This window comes from Argiope bruennichi, chromosome 9, assembly GCF_947563725.1.
Source record: "Argiope bruennichi chromosome 9, qqArgBrue1.1, whole genome shotgun sequence".
Lineage (NCBI taxonomy): Eukaryota > Metazoa > Arthropoda > Arachnida > Araneae > Araneidae > Argiope > Argiope bruennichi.
The window spans coordinates 78998701-79021535 of NC_079159.1; the positions used below are offsets into that span (position 1 = coordinate 78998701).

The window sequence follows — 22835 nt, forward strand, 5'->3', positions numbered from 1 at the left end:
TTATTTAAATATTCACGTTTTAATCAAACGAAATTAATTAATACTTTTAATTTTAAGAATTTTTTATATTTAGTTTATTTTACAAGAAAGATTGTTCTTATTTACATTAAACAAGAACAACTAATTTAAATTAATTTATCGAAATATTCTTATGAAGTTCTTATTTCATATTTAAAAAGAAAAGGTATTTTTTTCTCAGAGATACTTTATTATCTGTATACAGGGAGTTGTTTTATGTTTTATTCAAAAAATTTTTACACATTTATAATTGTTTAAATTCATAATTTGTACAGAATACCGCTTCATTTCTTCTTTTTTTCATTAATTGAAGATTTCCAAATTCATTTCAATACCAGCAATCGGCTTCCATTTATCCCAAACAAAATTTTGCTTCAAATAAACGCAGTTAATTGGTTCCTGCAAAAACAATTGACTCGTCATTAACTTTATAACGATTTTTATTTTAGACGTGCACATATGAACAAGTACAAGAAGATATTATTACAAACACGTATATTATTGCAATAAAATACACATAGACAAATAATCTAAGCAAAACATGCTATGAGAAACATCAAAGCCAGACACCAATCCACTCAACTCTAAGTCGGTCACCAGCTCCTTTCTTGACTTTTTTAGAATCTTTTCGATATATCAATTTTTCCCAGTTATTTCTATCTTTTACGACATTTACATAGCTCAGTTATGTGCAATAAACTACTCTCTTTATGTATAATTTAAAATAATAAGCCGTAAATCTAGAAGATGTTAGTTTCTAATTGTATAATTGAATATATAAAATATTTTCCTTTGGAAAAATGGCGAATTCAGTGCATTTCCTTAAATAAATATATAGTACATAGTTTAAACATCCTTAAACGTTTACAATTAAAAACGGAATGCATAACCGAAATTTTAATAAACACTATGATTACTATAAAATTTACTGCGTTTAATGACATAAATTCTGTTAAAGGTAATGATTTTAAAGTTTTTGAATAGTGTAGTATTAACATATTACTATATAACAATGAAAACAAAAGTTAGATCTACTTTAATTCGTAAAGTTCCAATTCTAAGAGTCTTCATTATATTTTTCTTTATAATATAACTGTATACAATTTATATGCAAGTAAGTAAATTCAACTAAAACAAAAAAATTAATTGTAAATTAAATTTTCAATTTTAACTCGCAAATTTAATTTTCGTCAGCATTAAGCACCGCATAATAAATGGTATTTAATTCCTTGCTTTTTCATTAGAGTTTTAAGGAGCCAAATGAGGGCCGCGGTGGCCTGGTGATAAGGTCTCGGCTTCGGAACCGGAGGGTTTCAGGCTCGTGACCCGATTCCGCCGAAGAACCGTCGTGTAAGGGGGTCTGTTGCACGTTAAATCCGTCATGACCAAACGGCCTCCCGCTGGTGTGGTGTGGGGTGGAGAGGGGGGTGCCAGCTCAGATGTCGTCCTCGTCATCTGAAAACGATTCAAAATTACGCGGTCCGTCCCAAAATAGCCCTAGTGTTGCTTTAAAACGGGACGTTAATATAACTAAACCAAACCAAACTAAAACAATTAAGGAGCCAAATAAGTTCGGCGCTTTTCAATAGCATTTATCTCATCTTTAAAAGAAGGTGGAATAACTTCCTCACATCCTTCATCATCATCGCTTAAATTTGCATAAGATTATTTGTCTTCTATTGATTCCTAAATTGAAAAAAAAAATTCCATTAATAGGAATAAAAAATTCATACATGAGAAAAAAATCGGATTTTAGAAAATAGGGAATAACATATAATCCTTAGCGTAGTATTAACGAATCACTTTATCATTAGAAAGGATTTAGTGTTATGGAAAAATTCTTCCGATGAATTTAAAAAGAAAATTCCAACGATCTTGATAGAAAATAATAGCATTTTATTTTACTCGAAAATATGAAGCACAGGTAACAAAACACAAATGAAGTATACGTAAAACAGCATTTGCAATAAAAAGCAACACATAAGAAGAAAACCATTGTTAAACGACCAACACAGCAAAAAGCGCTCAGAGAGAGCTCGTTGGAGATCAATATTCTAAAGAGAGATTTCGTTCAATTACTCGCTTGAACTCTATACATTCACTGAGGTATCTCGCCTCAAGTACTATTGACTCAGTTTTTCAAGGTTTAAAAGTCTCCGTAACAGGAGATAGAATGCTCTAAAATAAACGCCGAAACTCGAAAACTAATGGATGTTTCGCCAAGATTCTCGAATATTCGGGTTCCTTTATTTTTGGCTGCAAAGTCTCTAAATAATATCTAAGGCTAGGAGGAATACTCAGTAGCCCAATACTATATTTGTGAAACCATTTCCTTACCAAGTCATCCACTGTGCAAAGAGGCAATATTGCAAATCCGTAACAACAGGAATTGCGAAAAGTCGCTATATAAATGAGAAATGTATAAAAGGTGTTTTATTTTATTTCTTTCTCGTTCAATATTTCTTTTAAATAGACATTTGATTCCAAAAACATTTGCATATCAAAGAAAATTGAAAATTACCTGATATCTCACAGGGAGAAAACCACATCATCGAATACATCGCAACGCAAGGACCGTTACCAAATACAGTGAATGATTTCTGGACAGTCGTTTGGCAGCAGTCTGTACCCATCGTTGTCATGCTGACGCAGTGTGTTGAGCGAGCAGTGAAGAACTGTGAAAAGTACTGGCCTGCTTCAGGAGAAAACAAACTTTATGGAGATATTCGAGTACAGACGAAGCAAGAGACAATTCTCACTTCCCATATCATGCGAGTATTTCTTGTACAGTATGTAAGCATGGGCTTTTTTTTTATCTATCAAATGAAATCTTTTATCTTAATTCCAATCTATTTACATTAAAAAAGGCTTTGAAATACTAATTAATAATGAAAATGGCCTTATAAAAAGTTTATTAACCCTTTCACAATCAACCCGGCACAATCCGTTATGCAAATTCTATATTGGTGGGTCGATTTCTGTTTTAAACGAGGGGTGCGGAATGTAAAGCGAGGACATCATTGGTAATAACTCATTTTACCTCATACACCCATATCGTTTGAATGCCAGAATAAAATTTGCATAGCCGATTTGGTCAGATTAGTAGCGAAAAGGTTAAGAACTAAAATTGGTCAATACTGTGAATATAAAAAGCGGTATTGTTGGAAAATATAAAAATCTGTTCGATCAATCCACAGAGTAATCACACTTGCGACCTCTTCTTTATACGTTCTTTGATATAATACATTGTTTTAAGTTGTGCCGTGACTTCATTTTAATTTTCTTCGTGAACAATAAAATGTTGGTTCAAACATCAATATAGCACTGCACATTTTACTTGTATTGAAAGAGTCTAATTATTTGTTATATGAACTGAAATATGTTGATAAAAAAGGAAAATAAAAACAAATATAATTTCACAATGGACCCTGCCATTAACTTTTAAATAACATCTTTTTAAATAATACTGGAATGTATTTCTTAAAAGGATTTTATTAAAAGATTGCGCAAAACAAATTGATTAAAAGAGTAAGAAAAAATCCATTGCTGCATTTTATTAAAAGATTGCGCAAAACAAATTGATTAAAAGAGTAAGAAAAAATCCATTGCTTCATTGCCAATAAATATAGAAAAAAATAGATTTTTTAGTCTTTAATTTTTAACAAAGGATGAAAATAAACCAATTAAGTACATGTAGAAATAATAGAAAGTGTAAATATTTCATTGCAGTTATAAAAAGTATTGTTGCATGTTATTTCCCTTATTAAAACTATTGTAAAACATTGCGTAAAGCTAATTTTGAAAAATTATCAAAGCTCAAGGAATAAAGGCATGAGAATTAAATTGACACTATTGAAAATATTATTTTTTTAAGACAATGCAAAAATTGTTTTATATAAAAATATTTCTGGTAGCTCTTGACTGAAATGTCAATATTTTGCTTTATTTATAATCACTTAAATTTTTAAAAAGCATCCCCAAGGGTCCCATTTATATTCTCTCTTATAAGCTATAAAAATTATATAAATTTATTCAAATGTTAATTATTGTATGGAGATGGTTTTTAACCGATATATATCTTTGAAATTTTATGCACGTACTTATTTATGCGAAATGTGAAGATTCTTTCATAAAATTTTCTACTTTGACTCACTGTTATGGATTTTTAGAAAGTCTTAAGAAGTCAATAATCAACTGTTAAAACTTTTTAATTGCTTTATTTTGTAATATTAATCAGAATTTTTTTCCTTCGTTCATCATGTGAATTTCAAAATTTTGATAAATAGTATGGTTTGATACATTGCTAAAACTGCTTGGAACAAGCTCTTTAAAATTTTAAGCAATTCACTTTAAAATTATTGATTTCAGTGAAAAATCTCTTTGTCGATAGAAAAAGTGAGCTCTTGAATAATAGAAAATTAAATATTTTCTCGCATCTCTTTCCATGCATAACAAAGAATTCTCCTGATTTTTCTTTCTCGCCTTTCGAAATCTTTTCTTTAGAAATATTATATTATATATATATATCTTTTATTTTATAAATATATTTATAATAGAATGCTGCTGATCATTCTTCTTCTTCCGAAATCCTTACTTTATATATATATATATGATATTTTAATTCTAATTTCAATCTAATTAATTTCCAAAACTTTATCTTAATTTTAGCCCATCGTAACTTCATTCTAAAATATTCTCTTATTTCATGATCCAATTCCACTTTCGGTTTAATTAATCCCTTTGTAAAAATAATGCGACATCAGAACTACGTATCAAATGAAAGTAATACTTTCGTTTCTCTTACCAAGGTCAACACATGTATTGCATTGGCGCATGGCTAGAAATCCAATGTTATATAAGACTAGTGATCATTTGTTTCGGCCTTTTTTGCTCTTCTTACTTCTGCTTTGTGCCGCGCTGCGTTTTCTTGTATAAAATCCTGCTTGCCACTCGAAAGAGAATAAAACGAAATTAAAAATACAACCTCTCGTCTATGTCTTCAAACCTGTACTCTGCTTCAACCAAAAATAATCTTACATATAATTTAGCCGACAGGATTCCAAAACACTTATATATATATATATATATATATATATAATATGCTCCTGATCGTTCTTTCACTTCTTTCTAAATCCTTTCTTTAAATATATATATATATATATATATATATATATATATATATATATATATATATATATATATATATATATATATATATATATATATATATATATATATATATAAACAGAATATTCCTGGTCTTTCTTTCTCTTCTTTCGAAATCATTCATTAAAAGCATCATTCATCTTTTTTTTTATGTCTCTATCTCTCTGTCTTTGCTGTGTGTTCGTTTGCCGAGTTTTATTCTCTCTACATATGCATTTTACACAAGTAATTCAAAATCATTTTATAATCTTATCATCGAACAAAAGTAATTTCATATATAAAAAATGATATTCATCTTTAATCAATGGCTTCATTCAATTTTAATCTGATGAAATAGATATATTAATAATTAATGCCTGAATATTTCAAACCTTAGTCCTGTTAGCTGCGTTTAGTTAAACAAGTGTAATTTTTTTTTCTGTTCAGTATTCTCTAGGATTTTTTTTTTTTTCATATTCTTTTATTTCAATCTATCTTTTGTACTGCAGCAAAATCAGCAAAGACATATTGTACAAATGCACTTTACTACCTGGCCTGTTTCTGGCACTCCGAGAAACCCTGTGGATTTCCTGCATTTCATTCGATTAGTTCGAGAACAAGTTTCAGATCGACGCCCAGGCCCAATATTAGTTCACTGCAGGTAATTGTACTGAACATATTTTAGTTATAATATTAGTTTAAATTGTGGAGCTATTGCAAAAGTTATTCAAGAAAAAATCTTAGTGGATTAGTATTGCCTATATTTTCTAGAACTCGTAGTTCAACTGTTTGCTCAGACACAAAAGGAAGTGCAAGATACTGTCTGTAAAGAAATAAATAAGAGTTGAATTCTTTCTCAAAATGCAAGCCTTGGAAAGCATGATATTTCAAATTTCGTTCTAGTAAGTCGTTATTTTTGGAAGGACATAAAATATATTAATATTCAGAGATAGCGAAGGATTGCTGTAAACTCATAAAAGAATTTGAATAATGATTGTGAACTTTTTTCAACTTTTTGTTCTTACTTCATTTTTCACTTCAGATATCCGACTAGGTTGGAAACACGAAATTGGATGAAAATTTGAATTATTTTATTATATCTTTATTTATTTTTACGGTTTCAAAACATATGTATGTTTCTGTTTCCAGTGATATTTTTATTTTGTCTCTATGACAATTAGAAGCCAGGTTATAGCAAACCATTGACATGTAAGAAATGCTTATTTATAAGAACTTAACAATTTTCATTGCATTTTCTGAAGAAGGAGTTTCTTCATAATTCTATTGTACCAGTTTCATCAAATCTCAAAAAATAATAAAGATATCTTCATGAAATTTATAATTAACCCTCGTTATGTTATGCAGAATGTAATGAACTACTGATCTGATGTTGAATGCTCTAGAAGTGAATTTATTATTTTTTAAAAAAATAAAAAAAAATTCTTAGAAAATTTCATATATTACACAAAAATATTTTATTTTTGAATATAATTCTTAGATAATAGCCAGTTATACTCTAAGATATGTTCCACAAGTACTACTAAAAAGAAAAAGGAAAATCTGTGACACTTTTTTCTCTAGAACAATCCTAGTTTTTTTTAAATAAATGCTAAAATTTACTTCAAATATGCTTTTTCCTCAAAAACTACATATATACTTACAAAATTTCAATTTTATTCTTCATTTTATTCTTATATTAATAAAAAACATCATATAAACATTAATATATTTTTTTTGAAGAATACCCTCCGAACATAGTCGGATACTTTAAATTTCATTTTTTAAATTCATCATTTAAACATAAATTAAATCCTAAGCTATATTTATTAATTTATTAGTATGGAATAATTTTCTTAACAAACTTCTTTAAGAGGAACGATAAGATTTCTTTAAACAAAGATTCCACTGTAGTTTCTAATTTTTGACCATTTACTTCCAGTGCTGGCGTTGGACGAACTGGGACGTTTATAGCTGTAGATCGCTTAATGCAACACTTACAGTCGAATGATGAAATCGACATATATAATACAGTCCTCGAAATGAGACGCTACAGACCACATATGGTGCATACAATGGTTTGTAGGAAGAATTTCTATTTTCTAATTCAAACTTTTGGCGTTTAGATGAATTTTTTTTTCTGTAGTTTATCTAAACAATATCTAACCATTGAATTCAAGAATTCTCACTTTCATCAATATGTAAATTTCTAATTTCATTATTTTATTTTCGTAAATAATGATTACACTTCTGAGTTAGAAAAATAAAATGAATTATATTTTATGTAATTCAAAATAGATAGTATGTATATTCGATTATTATTATGTACATTATATATTTTAACAGAATATAAAATCTTGAAATATTTCAAAATTACAAGTATACTGTACTGATTTCTAAAATTTTTTGGATATTTTATTGCCTATGATCTCTAAACTAGCCATTAAGATTCGCATACATATGCATCCAAAATATATATGCACATTCTGATTTATTTGGTACTATTCTTGATTTTTAGCATTTGCTAATAGTGTCAGTCGAATGTGATAAATGCCGCGTCATAGTATCAATATCACATATAATAGCTCGGTCCCTTCTGTTTAGTTGTATTAACTTCCCGTTTAAAGCAAGTGGAGATATGATAACATATTATATAAAGACTAATTTAACGAGGTAATATGTATGTCTAAGACGTTAAATTTAAAGGGAGGTAAAAAAAAATGTAACCGTGACACCGGGTGTCATTTGCTCGTATTGTATCATGGCTGAGGCAAAAAGTGTTGGCATTTAAATGACAAAGTTGAAAACAATTAATAAATGTACTTAATAAAATTGTTTTCCATTATGTTCTAGAATAATTGTTATTTAATTGCCATTTAAATGATGAAGTTGAAAACAATTAATAAATGTACTTAATAAAATTGTTTTCCATTATGTTCTAGAATAATTGTTATTTAATTGGCATTTAAATGATGAAGTTGAAAACAATTAATAAATGTACTTAATAAAATTGTTTTCCATTATGTTCTAGAATAATTGTTATTTAATTGGCAAATAAATGATAAAGTTGAGAAAAATTAATAAATGTACTTAAAAAAATTGTTTTCCGTTATTTAATTGGCGTTTAAATGATAAAGTTGAAAACAATTAATAAATGTACTTAATAAAATTGTTTTACATTATGTTCTAAAATAATTGTTATTTAATTGTTAATAATTATTATTTAATTGGCATTTAAATGATAAATTTGAAAACAATTAATAAATGTACTTAGTAAAATTGTTTTCCGTTATATTCTAGAATAATTGTTTATATGCATATTTTTAGGAGCAATACGTTTTCATTTATTCATGCATACAACAATTGATCCAAGATTCAAGTGAACCACAAGAAAATATTTATGACAGTAAGTATTTTTTTTAACTTGAACTGTGAATATTAATTTTAATAAATGAAATATGTTGTGGCGATATTTTGAAATTCGTAATCAATTTTCTTCAGCTTTTTTTTAATGAAAATTGGGAGTTATTTTTTAAGAATTTCGTTATTTTCACAGTCTTTTTCATTTTTTAAGAAAGCTAAATCCTTATTTAGGAAACAACAATAATTATTTTTCAAAGCCTTACTTATGAAAATAATATTTCTGATACCAATTGTTTAAAAAATAAATTCTAAACTTTTTTTACAAAGAAAAATAAAGACAACACATACAATTCCAATTTATTTTGTTCCAACTTATTTGAACGTCGAATGGGCCTGCTGATAAGATTCAAATGGATTTTACAAAGGGTGAGAAGTTTTGTTTTTGTTGTTCATAAATAATAACAGATTCAAAGATTTTCATTTTCGTATTAGGAATAAAATATTTTATGAACTAAATCGGAACAATTTTGGTAAGACTCCGATAAATTCATTTGAAAGCGTTATTAAAATTAATTATTTCTTACAATGATACTCTGCTTATGGCCTATAGCAATCTGAGAGTAGTAAATGCTCTCCTCATCCTAATCAAATAGGAATGCAGTTATTTTCTAAGTCGATTAGTTAAACGTTAACTGCAGTTATTTTCTAAGCCGATAAAAAACGTTAATTTCTGTTTCGTCAGCTCTGAGAAGCATCGTTCAAATTTCATACTAATTATCTAATAACTATTCCGGAAATTGCAGCGAATTATCAGTTGACCTGGAGGTACGTAGCTTACACAGAAATGCATTTGGGAAATATATGTTCTGAGAGCTCCAACCTTTTTTTTTTTTCTATTGGCAATGTACTTTTCTGCTGAAGACATTGTCAGGCATCAAAATTGAATCTATTTCGGGAATCAAACAAATTTCCAGAGGTTGTTGTTGTTTCTGAGGGCGCTTGTCATAGACAAGCCTGTTTTTACTAAGTCAGCAAATTTAAGCCGAAATTTTTGCGTCTCTTGTTTTTACAATAGCGCCAAAGGGCCAAGAGAACGATTTAGCTACTCACGCGTCACAACCCTTTTTACGGGGCGGACTTCATTCATGCAATTCATTCAACCACAGATTGCAATTTAGACCGGAACCAGAGAACGATCAGAACTGATCCAGTACCCCCAGTGGTATTACTCTCGACATGGAGGCCTTTGTGACCACCACAAATTTATACGTGCGCCAGCCACCACCACACACGGAGAGCTGGGCGGTTCAAACTCATAACCCAAAGGATGCGAATCCAACGCTCTATCAACCAGGCTATCCCGGCCTATAATTTTCGAGTGGAATTCTTAAAAATCTAATGGCAGGTGAAACAAACTACTTATATTTATTAGAAACATTTGTTCAAAAGCTCTGAATATATTTTCAACAAAAAAAAATCCCTTGAATTTTCTATTTCAAATATCAGGAGTGGTTTCCTTATATCTTTCTCCCATTCTCTCTGATAAAAGCATACTCTCCCTCCTGACATAAAACTGTAGATTTTGTTTTAAACCATGAATGTCATGAATGCGCAGGTTTTTATTTTCAGAGTTCCACACCCTAAAATTGCGCGCTTCTTAATATAGTAAAGAAAACCGACGCTTCTTTATTGATTGGACACAACTATAGGGTGATGTGAATTGGTTGAATAAACTATTATATCCAGAGTAGTAACAATAGCTACAAATATCTTGACAGGAATCTAGCGTTTTGCTGAATCTGGATGAGATTTTTGAAAATTAATTCTGGGCATAAGGTTAATATACAAGTTGAAGAAAATCAAACATGTCTTTTGAAAGTCTTTCTTCTGACAGATTAAAACCGAAATTTGACACTGCGTTAACTATAGTCGCAAGATCACATTCCAAATTTCAGTTATTTAAATTGTTACATTTTTTAATTATAGCGTTTACATTCATGAAACGTACAGACAAACAAACAGATGGGCAGCCCTTTAACAGATTTCGTTCTAATTTTGAGCCGGAAATACGCTACTCAAAAAAAAAAAAAAAAAAAAAAAAAAAAAAAAAAAAAATACTTACATAAATCAACAACATATAAGCAGAAAATCGTTATTAAACATTCACAACAGCATAAAGCGCGCTGAGAGCCCTCGCTGAAGAGCAACACTCCAAAGAGAGATTAATTTGACTACTGGTTTGAACTGGATTACTACTGACTTTATGCGCCTTTGCTTTTATAGCTCCCATCACAGGATATCGAATGTTCCAGAAGGATATCGTATCTTCACTCTTAATCGATATACACCAAAATTCCAACAGTTTCAGAAACTTGCGTTTTAGCCACCAAAGTTTCAATACAATCTCTGTATTCGCCAAGGCCGTGTATTATTAGTCTAGCATTTATTCAGTAACCGATGCGTTATTTGAAAAAAAAATTCCTTAAAATAAAATTAACTGTGCAAATAAGTAATATCATAAATTCGTAATAATATTAGTCATTCGGTATTCAGTTAAATGTATTTCGTTTGATATGAGATTTTGTGCGAATATTCTTGTTTGCTAATTTTATTGACAATTTTCAAAATTTCTGCGAAAACTTAAAAATAGAAAAATTCCTATATCACACTTGCAGAACTTTCTATAATCAATTCATTTCGCTCATGTATCATCATTTGGAGGTTTTGTAAGATTAATTATTTTCTAAAAAATATAGAGTTGTTAGTAGTAAAACTGTATTTACTTAAAAACAATACTATTATTTTTTGTATTATTTTAAGTGTTATTATTAAACGAAGAAGAATATTTTCTATACAAAAATTAACAAATAATACTATAAGTCATTATTTTAATTATTAATTCTATATCCCTATTTTTCAGTGTTTTCTTAAGAAAACTGTTATATCTATGTTTTCTAAATTCATGAATGATTCTAATGATTTTCTGCAATTATTTTTCTCTTTTTCCAGCTGTAGCTTAACTATCATAAAGACATCTTTGAAAATTTAAGAAATGATATTTTTTATAAAGAAGATCTAGCCTTCGTACGAGGAAGAATTTGCTCATCATCGGGCTTCATTTCATTAAAGAGTTTTCAGCCAACTGATTGAGGAAAAAAAAAAAAAAAAAATAGTCTTTTAGTGCAGAGGTGATGGAATGCGCTGTTAAATAAATGACGTGGAACTGTAATTTCATCGCATCTCTGAATTTCGAATCACCCAACTTGCGCCTAAAGATGTGTCTATTCGTCTTTTCATCAAATTATGACGGTTATGAATAATTCAACACCATTTAAAGCACCTTCATTAACGACACTCAAAAATGTTACTTGCTGAAGATTTTAACCAAATATTTGATAAAGACTTTAAAGAAAATGTTCCATCGTGTCAGAAGCCATTTTGTTAAAATCTTTGATATCCTATGGTTGTGTAATGGATAATAACATGTTGTGATGGTAGTAATACATGCATACATACAATGAGTTTTCTTATAATTATCATATCATGAATAAATTTATCATTTTTATTTTCTTTCTAAACGCCTTCATTTAATTTTACTCTTTTTCCTATTTTTAAAGATGGAAGTTTGTAATTGATTTTTAATTCCTTTCCTGATGTATAATATTTATATTTTTTATTCGAAATGTGATTAATGAATATTGTATTGTGTGTTGAATGTGTATTTAATATTTTATAGAATGCGATAAATTTTAACTAAAATTTGATTCCATATGAGATTTGCCATTCGATTGTGAAGTTGAGATCATCAAAAGTATGGAAGTATGGACGAATTTCACTAAAAACAGTACTATAAAGAAGATAAACCACAATGAATATCAAAAGACAGAAAATATCTAATTTCCTTTATCAATAAAAATTTATTATTATCTGTAGTGTACGATAAGTGTATGGTGCAAGAAGTTTGATAAACTCATAGGGATGACGAATATTTTACGAGTGGTTATTACATAACCAATATCAAAAAGTCATAAATACAAGTGATCAATACTTTTCAAAGAAGGGTGTGATTCAAATCCTTGATACGATCTTACTGGTGATATTTCGATTACAGGTTTTGGATCACGATAGAAACTAACAATCGATACGATATCACTGAAATTTACCGGAGCGGTGACTTCACTGGAAAGTAACAATCGATACGATCTGTCCAATGGAAGCTCTCGAACATAACAGAAAAAGAGAAATCTGTGAACGGATTGAAAAGTGAACGGACCGGTTATTGGAATCATCGTATCACTGAATTGCATATCACTGAAATTTATCGGAGTGGTGACTTCACTGGAAAGTGTGAAGTCGCCGCTCCACTTCATGAGAGTAACCGGTCTTACTGGTATTCGTATGTGTTGATGCACTGTTCCATACAAATCGTTCTTAATTGCTTGTGATTTAACTTTGCATATATTACATTTACTGCTGGTGCCATCTATTGGTAGAATATAGAACTAAAGCAAACAATTTAAAGAAATAATATTTATATTTATTTAAAAATTTTCAGAAAATGGTTTACTCCAATACAGAAATTAAATAAATAGTTTTGTAAAAAATCAAATTTAAGAAGTAAGCTGAAATAGATCAATTAATTCAAGCACACGTTACTTAAATTAGTAAATTAAGTATTAATTACAATTAATAAATTTTATATTTAATATTAAATAATAATATGATTGAAATAACAGATATTGGGAACAAATATTTAAAAATAACAATAGCAAAATTATTTGTTATTCAAAAAATCGTGGATTATGCATCTCTATAAACTCGATGAAGAATAACAACACTTTGTTTCACTAAAAAAATAGAAAAACATGAAGCACAACGTAATCGAAGAGCACACAAAAAAATATTTACATAAATAACCAATATACTGGCAAACAACAAGTTTTTTAATAGAAAACAACACAGCACTTTGCGATTAACACTTCAAACAGAAATCCACATCCTTTCTATATAGATTCTGTAACAGGGCACAGAGCTTTCTAGAAGAATCAACGTCTCTCAGATCTTATTGGAGATATCACCATAATGTACTTTCGAAAACCACCATTTTAGTCACCAAATGATTGCCAAGTTCATCGGCAATACCGGAATTACTGATCTGGCATCAGTAAAAAATATTTGTAAAACTCTCTTCATCATTACGAGACTAATCGAGCAAAAAAGTAATATTTAAGATTTATAACATGACTTTAAACAGGATTTAAATTCCCATTTGCCTCATGTATTTCAACAACGGCTCAAGATTCTGCAATTTTTTTAACTCCTATTTTTTAAAAAAAATGATTTCCTATAGTTCAGTAAGCTAATAAAAGCTTCTTCTTAAAGACTCTTTTACACATTGAAAATGCTAAATGACAACATAAGAAAGAGATGGTTCTTTACCTACACAAGCAATGCAAATATGAGTAATACAGAAAAGCAGATTTTTTTCTTCTTCTCTTAATCACTAGGAGATGATTTTAAAAAATGTGTTTGTTTATTTTCTCCAGATACAGATTTTTTATAATTCAAGAAAAGAGTCCTATTTAATAAAATGTATGTGAAATATTATCGAAAAATGCATACGTATTACAAAAATGCATGCAAACTTTTTCAGTAAAATAACAATAATAAATATAATATACAATAATAAATAATACAATAATAAATATTTTTGAATGTGGCTTATCGTAAATAATTAATGAATTTAATTAGTTACATATCTCTTGTAAATTAATTCAAGACACTAAAAATCACAATTTTTTTTAACATAAAAGTTAATGAATGCACAACTTTAAACGGAGAACTAGAGTAAAAATTCAATTAAATCTTCTTAGCATGGCTTGGGAACAATATTTAAATTCTTTCTACTTTTAATGCAGTTGTTTTGTATCCAAGTGGCACAAAATAGATACATCATGACAATTCAGTTAGAAAAGCTTCTGTCTTCCTTTTCCAATATTGCGTCGAAATATAACATTAAGTAAGAGGTGCATTTATTTTTGTCAAGCAGTTAAAACGCCCGTTGCCTTGATTGGCTCCTTCAAAAAAAAAAAAAAAAAAAATCCTGGTCATTTATTTTTAAGTTTTATATTTGGCACAGTTTGTTTATAAGTTATCGGATTCATAGACAGAAAGGTGTAATTCCAAAATTGTGTTTTCCGGACTGAGAGAGATCGAAAATTCTGGAATTTGTCAGAATCTCAAGGTCTTATTTTTTTGATGATCACAATACTTTTTCTTTGTACATTTCATATACGAAAAAATAAAAATAAATATACTTGTAATTAAAAATATAAAAATCATCTGTAATTTTTCCTTATTAAATGAAAAATCAGATGCATATAATTTGGTTAGCTTATTTTTATTTTTTGGGGATTTTTTTTTTTTAATTTTTTGTATCCGTAGTATAGAGAAAGTCTAGTAACCGGCAAAAAATTATTCGAAGTCGAGATTTTGACGAATCTCCACGTTAACTCAAAAGCGCTTTGAGCTAGATGCTTGCAATTTGTTATACGATCGTTACACTAAATTTGTAGATTTCTATAAAATTTTGAGCAAAATCTGTTCAGAGGAAGTCCGTCCGGTTGTTTGAATATAAGTCAAAAATATGTACAAAATAAAGAATGATAGATAGATAAAAGTCAGTGCGCAGATTTAACATCACACCTGTCAAATTTTGAGCCAAATCAAATTACGGGTTGACTGCCCGTCGCTCTTTCAGAAACATGTAAATACGATAGTTCAAAAACACAATGATTAAAATGTACCACATTTGATATGAGTTTTTATGGCTAAAAGTGCAATTTTATATCAAATTTTTATTTCAATCGTTTGAGAAAATGTATCTAAAAGACAAATTTAATTTTTTTAAACTATTAATGCATGCCAGGGATTAATCGCCAAATAATAACACAAATAATACCGGTCATAAATAACACAATAGATTCAGTAAAAATACTGAATTCACGACAAAAGCTAATATTTCGTAACTATTGTACATCAATGTCATGTAAGGCGTTCTTTGGTACGACAAATTTATTAAAGTATATGAGAAAATTTGGGGCTGACCTATTTTGTTGGTTTACATTGTAAATATACTTTTCTAGCTTTATACGCTTTTTTAAAAATGTTTTTTTTAACGTAAACCGCTAAAAGTTTTAACATCGGCAGCTTTCCGGGAAAGCAAGTTAGGCAAATGTCTTATGCCACTAAGCTTATTGGGAAGCGTACATAGATTGATTTTTAAAAATGCTAAAGCTTAGTTGTCAAACAAATAAATTTGTAAAATTGCAAATTTTATAAGTTACAAAAAAGTATTAAAATTAAATGTGCGTTAATCTAATCATGAAATCCATTATAAAATAAATTAAAATATCATTAATTATTTGTTTTTATATTTCCTTTCACAAACTTCGTAAATTAATAATTTTTAATGTTATTTTTGTTTGAAGTTTATTGTTTCATTATAATCTATCATAATAATTAAATATTTTTAAATTTTATTAAAAGTAAGAAAATCTTTAACTAATAATTCTGAATTATATTTCCAGATTTCTTTTTTTTTATTATTATTTTAGCCACTTTTTCTTGTCACTAAAAATAACACATAAATAAAGACATATATATACTCAAAAAGATATTCAAATTTTTAAAAATCTAATTAAAACAAACCATAAACGTACTGATTTAGAAATGTACCAAAATGGAAAGTAATCAATAAGAGAAAATAAAAGGACCTCATAAAGGACATTGCCAGAAGTCGCAAAGCGCCTAAATCCGCCATTGTACAAAAATCAAATGTTAAAAAATCTTCATTGTAAATGACCTTCCAAGATGGCACATTGAAATAGTTACGAATGAGTTTATATTTTCATTTTACACAATTCCGTGCCGAGACGTGACCGCGTTGAGTAGAATTGCAAATTTCATCATTTTTGATGAAATCGAGAACAAGGCCAGTGTAAGCTTGTTTACACCTGTTTCTCTGCAGAAACTGCAAGGGGGTGTAGCTCAGTGGTAGAGCGTTCGCTTTGCATGTGAAAGGCCCGGGGTTCGATCCCCCGCACCTCCATTGTGGAAAAGGAGTACATTTCAGCTAATTCCTCTTTTTTTTTTTTTTTTTTTTTTTCTAAATTTTTTTTCTCATATTGATCTAAATCGAGTCCTGATTATACATCACGAATCAATTAGTGAAAATTTTATTTAAAGGGAAACTTATCTCTTAAAAAAAATAAGTAAACTACGAAGTCTTCTGAGCAACATTTATTAAATAAACTATTAGACATTTTTTAATTAAATTAAGACGGATTTCATTGAAAAATGACTTATTATACAAAGATCATTTAATACTTTTTTCTCCCATTTTATGTTTGATTTTGTAATCTTTGAAAATGCATTTTATCTTTCTAAAATTGTAAATATTTCATGAATCATTAAAATATTCAAACAATTTTTACATTTTTGTATTATATTAAGGCTGGTTTTAAACATCTAGGGCTCTGTAGATAATTAACTTCCAAAATCAGGTATTTTTTTATTGATTCTTATTGATTTCTATTTTAATCCCGGTTTTAAATAGTAGATTTGTACAAATTAAAATTTAAAAAAAAAATTAATTTGTTTTTACCTTTAAGAAAATTGGTAAGAACATCGCACTTACAAAAAAAAAAAAGAAAGAAAAAAAAAAAAGTTGCCCAACATCGTAAAAAAAATGAAAACTTTTTTGACATGATCCCAAATACTTTTTAATTATAAGAAAAGGCTTTTAAATTATTAAAACACGAATCTTGAATTATAAACAAATAATAACAAAACGGGTAAAAGGATATTAACTAGGAATTTTAATGGAATAATATTCAAAATTTTAAAAGATATTTTGTTTTGTTTAAACAAATTAGCATTCACGGCTCTTATAAAGCATGCAAAAATAAATAAATAAATAATCTGGAGGTCTTCGTTACTGTTTGGCTGTTGTTGCTTATCATACAATAATCTTAACTCGAGTGACACATATTAAATGCTCTGCGGCAATTTAATGTTGCTACCATTTCAGCATATACGAAAAAAAAAAAAAAGAATGTGACGTTTATATCGTAAATCAACGCAATGTTAGATGTCATGTTTTTTTCCGTGTGAATGGGATAGTATATGACCAGATTACATTAATACGAAGTGTTTTAAATAAAAAAAGATGCTGAAATATCAGTTCATTTAAACAGGTGCCATTCGAACAGCTTTTAGAATCTAGAAAAACAGAGCAACCATTTCGATCTGGCAATGGGTTCTTTAACACGGCAAGTCTTAACGTGGCTCGGTGGTCTAGGGGTATGATTCTCGCTTTGGGTGCGAGAGGTCCCGGGTTCAAATCCTGGCCGAGCCCAATAAGCTTTTTGTATTCGTCGGATGTTTCGCTAAGAACATATTCGGAAATAAGATAAGTTTCGAGTAGCGAACTAAATCTGCTTTATTTTTATATTTGAAACGTACATAAAATATCATGGAATATATGAAAGGTATGAAGTTAAAGTTAACTGTAAAAAGGATGAAAGTTATATATTTGTAAATATTAAAGCTGTCCTTTTTATAAACGGTTGTATGTATACTACATTATTTAAGTAGTATAATAAAATGATCGGGGTTTAAAAAACAAATTCCCTGTGCAACAATTAAAGATTTTTTTCCAAAGTCCAATATAAAAGGAAAAGAAGAAACAGAAATACATCATTCAGATTCCATTTTATAAATTTATTAAAAATAACACCGAGCTGAATTAATTTTGAAATGTTTCTTTCCTCTTAAAAAATATATCCAAAAATAATTTAAATGCCTACTAATAATAAAGAAAATGTGTGTATCTATATGTGTACGTGCGTTGACACTAAAATTTAAACCATTTGACCTAAAACTATCAAATTTGGCACAGATATATTTTGGAAGGTGGAAATGTGCCTCTCTGGGGGAATTTTTTGAAATTTTAATTAATTTAAATATGAATCTATAAATTTAAATATGAGTTTTATCCATCTTAAAATTCAAAAATTATCTTTTCAATGATACTATTTTAATAGACATGCAAAATTTTCCGGTATTTTGACAATTTTTAAAAATATTTTTTATCCGATTTTTAATAATAGATTACATTGTTTTCCTGAAATTTAAGCCATTTTTATTTTTAACTAATACTTAATCAAATGTTTTTCCTCCTTTGTTAAAAATTAAATATTCTGTTTAAAATGCGTGTAATTCACAAAATTAATAAAAAATTAGAGTTTCTATACTTCGGAAGTTAAATGGTGGATTCGACAAATCAGTTTTTACTAACGCTATGATGTTAGGAAACTGGGCCTCATTCTAAAGGCTCATATAAAATGAGGAGAACATGAATAAGACTATTAAAATAACATGACTTTAACACTGTAAACACAATGCTTAAAACTAATTCAGATGATTTAAAACAATTCTTTGTCCAAATCATGTACATAAACTTAAGTCTGGAAGATTTAATTAAAATTAAATACAACTAATATCCCCGGCAAATCAGCTGGTCTCCGAAGGCGGCTAGTTAAGTATATTGAAAACATTTTCAGAATCCTGTTACATCAAAAATTTTCAAAGATGTGGTCTTATTCTGTGACCTTTAATTTGAGGATGAAAATTCTGGGGTATGAATCTTAGCTAACACAAAAATTTATTTATTTGCTTAACAAAAGCTTAAATAAATAACAGCTATGAATAAAATAACAGTTAACATTTTTCAATCAACAATTTGAAACTTTATAAAATGATAGCTTACATTTGTTACAATATTTTTGCCGGCGTCCTGGCATAGGGGTAGCGCGTCTTCATGGTGATCTGGGCGTCCTGGGTTCGAGTCCCAATCCGAGCATGGCTGTTCTTCATATGTTCTGTCTGTGAAATGTGAGAATGTACCCCCATGTAAAAAGGAATTGTGCAAGCGAATGTGATCCGTGAGTAGCAAAATCGTACTCTTGGCACCAGGTGCTACTAAAAACAAGAGACGCTCCCTTCCGGCTTAAAATTGCTGAATTAGAAATCAGCGGGTTTGTCCATGGCAAGTGCCATCAGAAACAATAACAATAATTCTAAACAAAATTTTAGTAATTTATCAACACTCTCTATGTTTCTGAACGGAGAAAACGACAATAAAATATGAGAATTTAATTTTTAACCATGTGTAATTAGCTAACTTCAACGCGAAAAAAAAAAACATTTTTATCCTATCTATAGAGAATACAAAGAAATGGATGTGACCGCCCCGATACATTTTTTTATGTTTTGTAATAAAAGAGTCACTTTCTGCATGGAACTTGGTGTAATTACATAAAACTGAGAACAAGGTTATGAACACCATGAATACTCAGATTTTTACTTTTAGAGTTCCGCAGATGACAACAGGATATCTGAATATATTTCGAACGACCCCTTTGTTTCCTCTACAAAATGGAAACGAAATTTGGCATAATACTACAATTTTAGTAATAAAATCACTTAACAAATATTACTTATCTACGTCATTGCGTTTTTTAGTGATCATATTTATAAAATTGTAGCAAAAGTACAAATCGGCAGTTGAATAATCCTTTGAAGGATTTATTTCCAAATCTGCTATGATTTAAATGCTAAATCTTTATACCAGATTCTATTCATCTGGCTTTGAATTATCGTTCTGAGAACGACAGATAGACTTTCTGCGAATGGATTTCTTGGAAAATTTGATACTTCATATTTGATGTTAATAATCACATATAGATTTTTTTAACCGCCTCACTCAATGCCTATTTATATTATCACTCTTACAAATAGTCATAAAATATTCCAAAATAAGGTCAGGGAACTCTAACATGAGGTGATACTTCATAATCTCGAGTTCAAATTTATTGTCGACTGGAATACTTCTTCTCTGTATACATTTAAGGGCCGTGGTGGCCTGGTGATAAGGTCTCGATTTCGGAACCGATAGGTTTCAGGTCCGAGACCCGACTCCACCGAAGAGCCGTCATGTAAGCGAGTCTGGTGTACGTTAAATAGGTCGGGGCCAAACGTCATCCCGCTGGTGTGATGTGGGAGCTTGAAGAGGTGGTTGCCAGCTCAGATGTCGTCCTCGTTATCTAATCACGGTTCGAAATTACGATGTCCATCCCAAAATAGTCCTAGTGTTGCTTTAAAACGGGATGTTAATATAAGTAAACTAACTCAACTCTGTATTTCTGTAAACTCTGTATTTCACATACGAGAATATGAAAAAGCTTAAATTCTGAAAATGCATATTTAAATACACAGAACTTGCATATTTATTATACTTTCTGAATATCTTTTTTCACAATGATAAAGTAGATTATATTTTTAAAAAACCATTAAATAGAGTTTTCCAGCATAAAAATATTTTTGACAGTTTTATCCATTGAAAAATGCAAGACAAAAAAAAAATGAATAAATACTTATAATTATTATATTTTACTTATAATTAAAAATAAATGTGTGGTGTGTGCGTGTGTGTGTGTGTGTGTGTGTGGCGGCTGTCTGTGAGCCAGACTATTTGACTTAGATCTATTGAACTTGGAACATATTTCGGAGAGTGGAAATGTGCAAATCGGAGTGATTTTTTTTTTTTTTTTTGAAATTTTAATTCACTAAAAATTAAGCTACATTTTAGGAAACGGCGTAAAGCTTTGTGCTGTGCAATCAACCTTGTTAGTACAGCAATCAACCTTGTTAGTACAGCAATCAACCTTGTTGAGTTGTTGAATATTCTCAAAGGCCGTGAAGACATCGTAATTAGGGATTGCAATACCGGTATACCGGGATTCACAAGTTTAAATACCGGTTTTTCGGTATTTACTAGAAATATTTTAAATTGTCTCCACAGGGATCGCCAACATAGCAAAATAGTATACGTTTTTGTTTTTATGTCTCCCCAACTGGCGAAATTAATTAGCTAATTAATGGCTTAATTAATTGCTTAAATCTAAATTAGCGAAACATGGATTATCCCTGAAAGAAGATATTGTATCTATAACGACTCATGGAGCAACAGTTATGAAAAAATTTGGAAAGTTGATCGGTGCAAATCAGCAATTGTGCTTTGCTCATGGATTTCAATTAGGAATAAATACCAAATATACCAAAAAAATAAAGAATAGAAGAATCCAAATATTGTGAATATAGAAACTTCGGATTCCGACATTGAAGAGAGTAAGAGTGAGAGTGATATTGACAATGAAGATAATGACAATGTAATTGTGGAAGAAGATATTGCTAATGAGGATGAAATATTAACCCATCAAGAATTGCTTCCTATAATTTATAAAGTTCGAAAAATTGTTAAGATATTTAAACTTTCCCCTACAAAAAATTTCATATTAAAAATATATATATACTAACTGAAAATAAAACAGAATATATGTCAATAATATATTCTAAGACACGTTGGAACAGTTTACTCCTAATGATGGAACGGTTTTTGAAATTTAGAAATCCAATCCAAAAAGCAATAATCAACTTAAACCTGCAAATTAATTTTTTCAGACAGTGAATCCGTCTTAATATCCAGAACTATACCAGTTCTACTTCCAATAAAACTGACTATAGAGGCATTATGTCGGAGAGATTTTAACTTATTAATAGCTAATGCAACAATAAATTTCTTGTTGCAATCATGAAAGAACAGCACAAATCACTATCTGAAGAACGTAGACGTAGATGCCGAAAGAGCGTTTACGACAGCTGGTAATTTTTACACAAAATTACTTTTCAGCTTTAATGACAGTACAACTGATGCATTATGTTTTTTAAGATCATATTTCAAAAATTTGTATTAGTACCACAGACTGAATTTTACAATTTGTTTTTTGTGATTTAAATAAATAAGTTGTTTCTTTACTTTTTTGTGATTCTTTATATACTGTTATAATTTATAAGTTCCATATTATTTTTTGTGATATTACACTCTTTTATAAAACTGGCAAATAAAACAAAGAAACACCTTGTTTTCATTCTTTTTCTAAAATTTCTAATACCGGTATTAAAACCGGTATCCCGGTATTAAGATCTATAAAATACCGAATACCGGTATTGAAATTTTGGTCCGGTATTGCAATCCCTAACCATAATAATGTTTTTGTGCATTTTGTGATAATAATGGGGAAATGGTGCATGAATGGACTTCCGACTTCAATCCTATCGATCATTTAACCATATCAGTGATGGTTCTTTGAATAATTCGTATAGCCGTGACATTTGCCTACGAACCAGCA

General features: G+C 29.2%; 1 protein-coding gene and 2 non-coding genes across 3 annotated transcripts in view; all 3 read left to right on the forward strand.

Annotated features, from left to right (window-relative positions):
* LOC129984705 (receptor-type tyrosine-protein phosphatase F-like) overlaps positions 1-12147 on the forward strand; it is a 56892-nt gene extending 44745 nt beyond the window's left edge. The window contains exons 14-18 of the mRNA XM_056094646.1: positions 2554-2811; positions 5673-5824; positions 7103-7238; positions 8488-8566; positions 11533-12147. Coding sequence (XP_055950621.1) covers positions 2554-2811; positions 5673-5824; positions 7103-7238; positions 8488-8566; positions 11533-11543 — 636 coding nt within the window. The 3' untranslated portion in view covers positions 11544-12147. The remainder of the gene's footprint in view (positions 1-2553; positions 2812-5672; positions 5825-7102; positions 7239-8487; positions 8567-11532) is intronic.
* A 4414-nt stretch (positions 12148-16561) lies between these two features.
* Trnaa-ugc (transfer RNA alanine (anticodon UGC)) lies at positions 16562-16633 on the forward strand. Its single transcript has one exon. It is a non-coding gene; the product is annotated as a tRNA-Ala (tRNA).
* A 1236-nt stretch (positions 16634-17869) lies between these two features.
* Positions 17870-17941, forward strand: Trnap-ugg (transfer RNA proline (anticodon UGG)). The gene has a single exon. It is a non-coding gene; the product is annotated as a tRNA-Pro (tRNA).
* The last annotated feature ends 4894 nt before the right edge of the window (positions 17942-22835 follow it).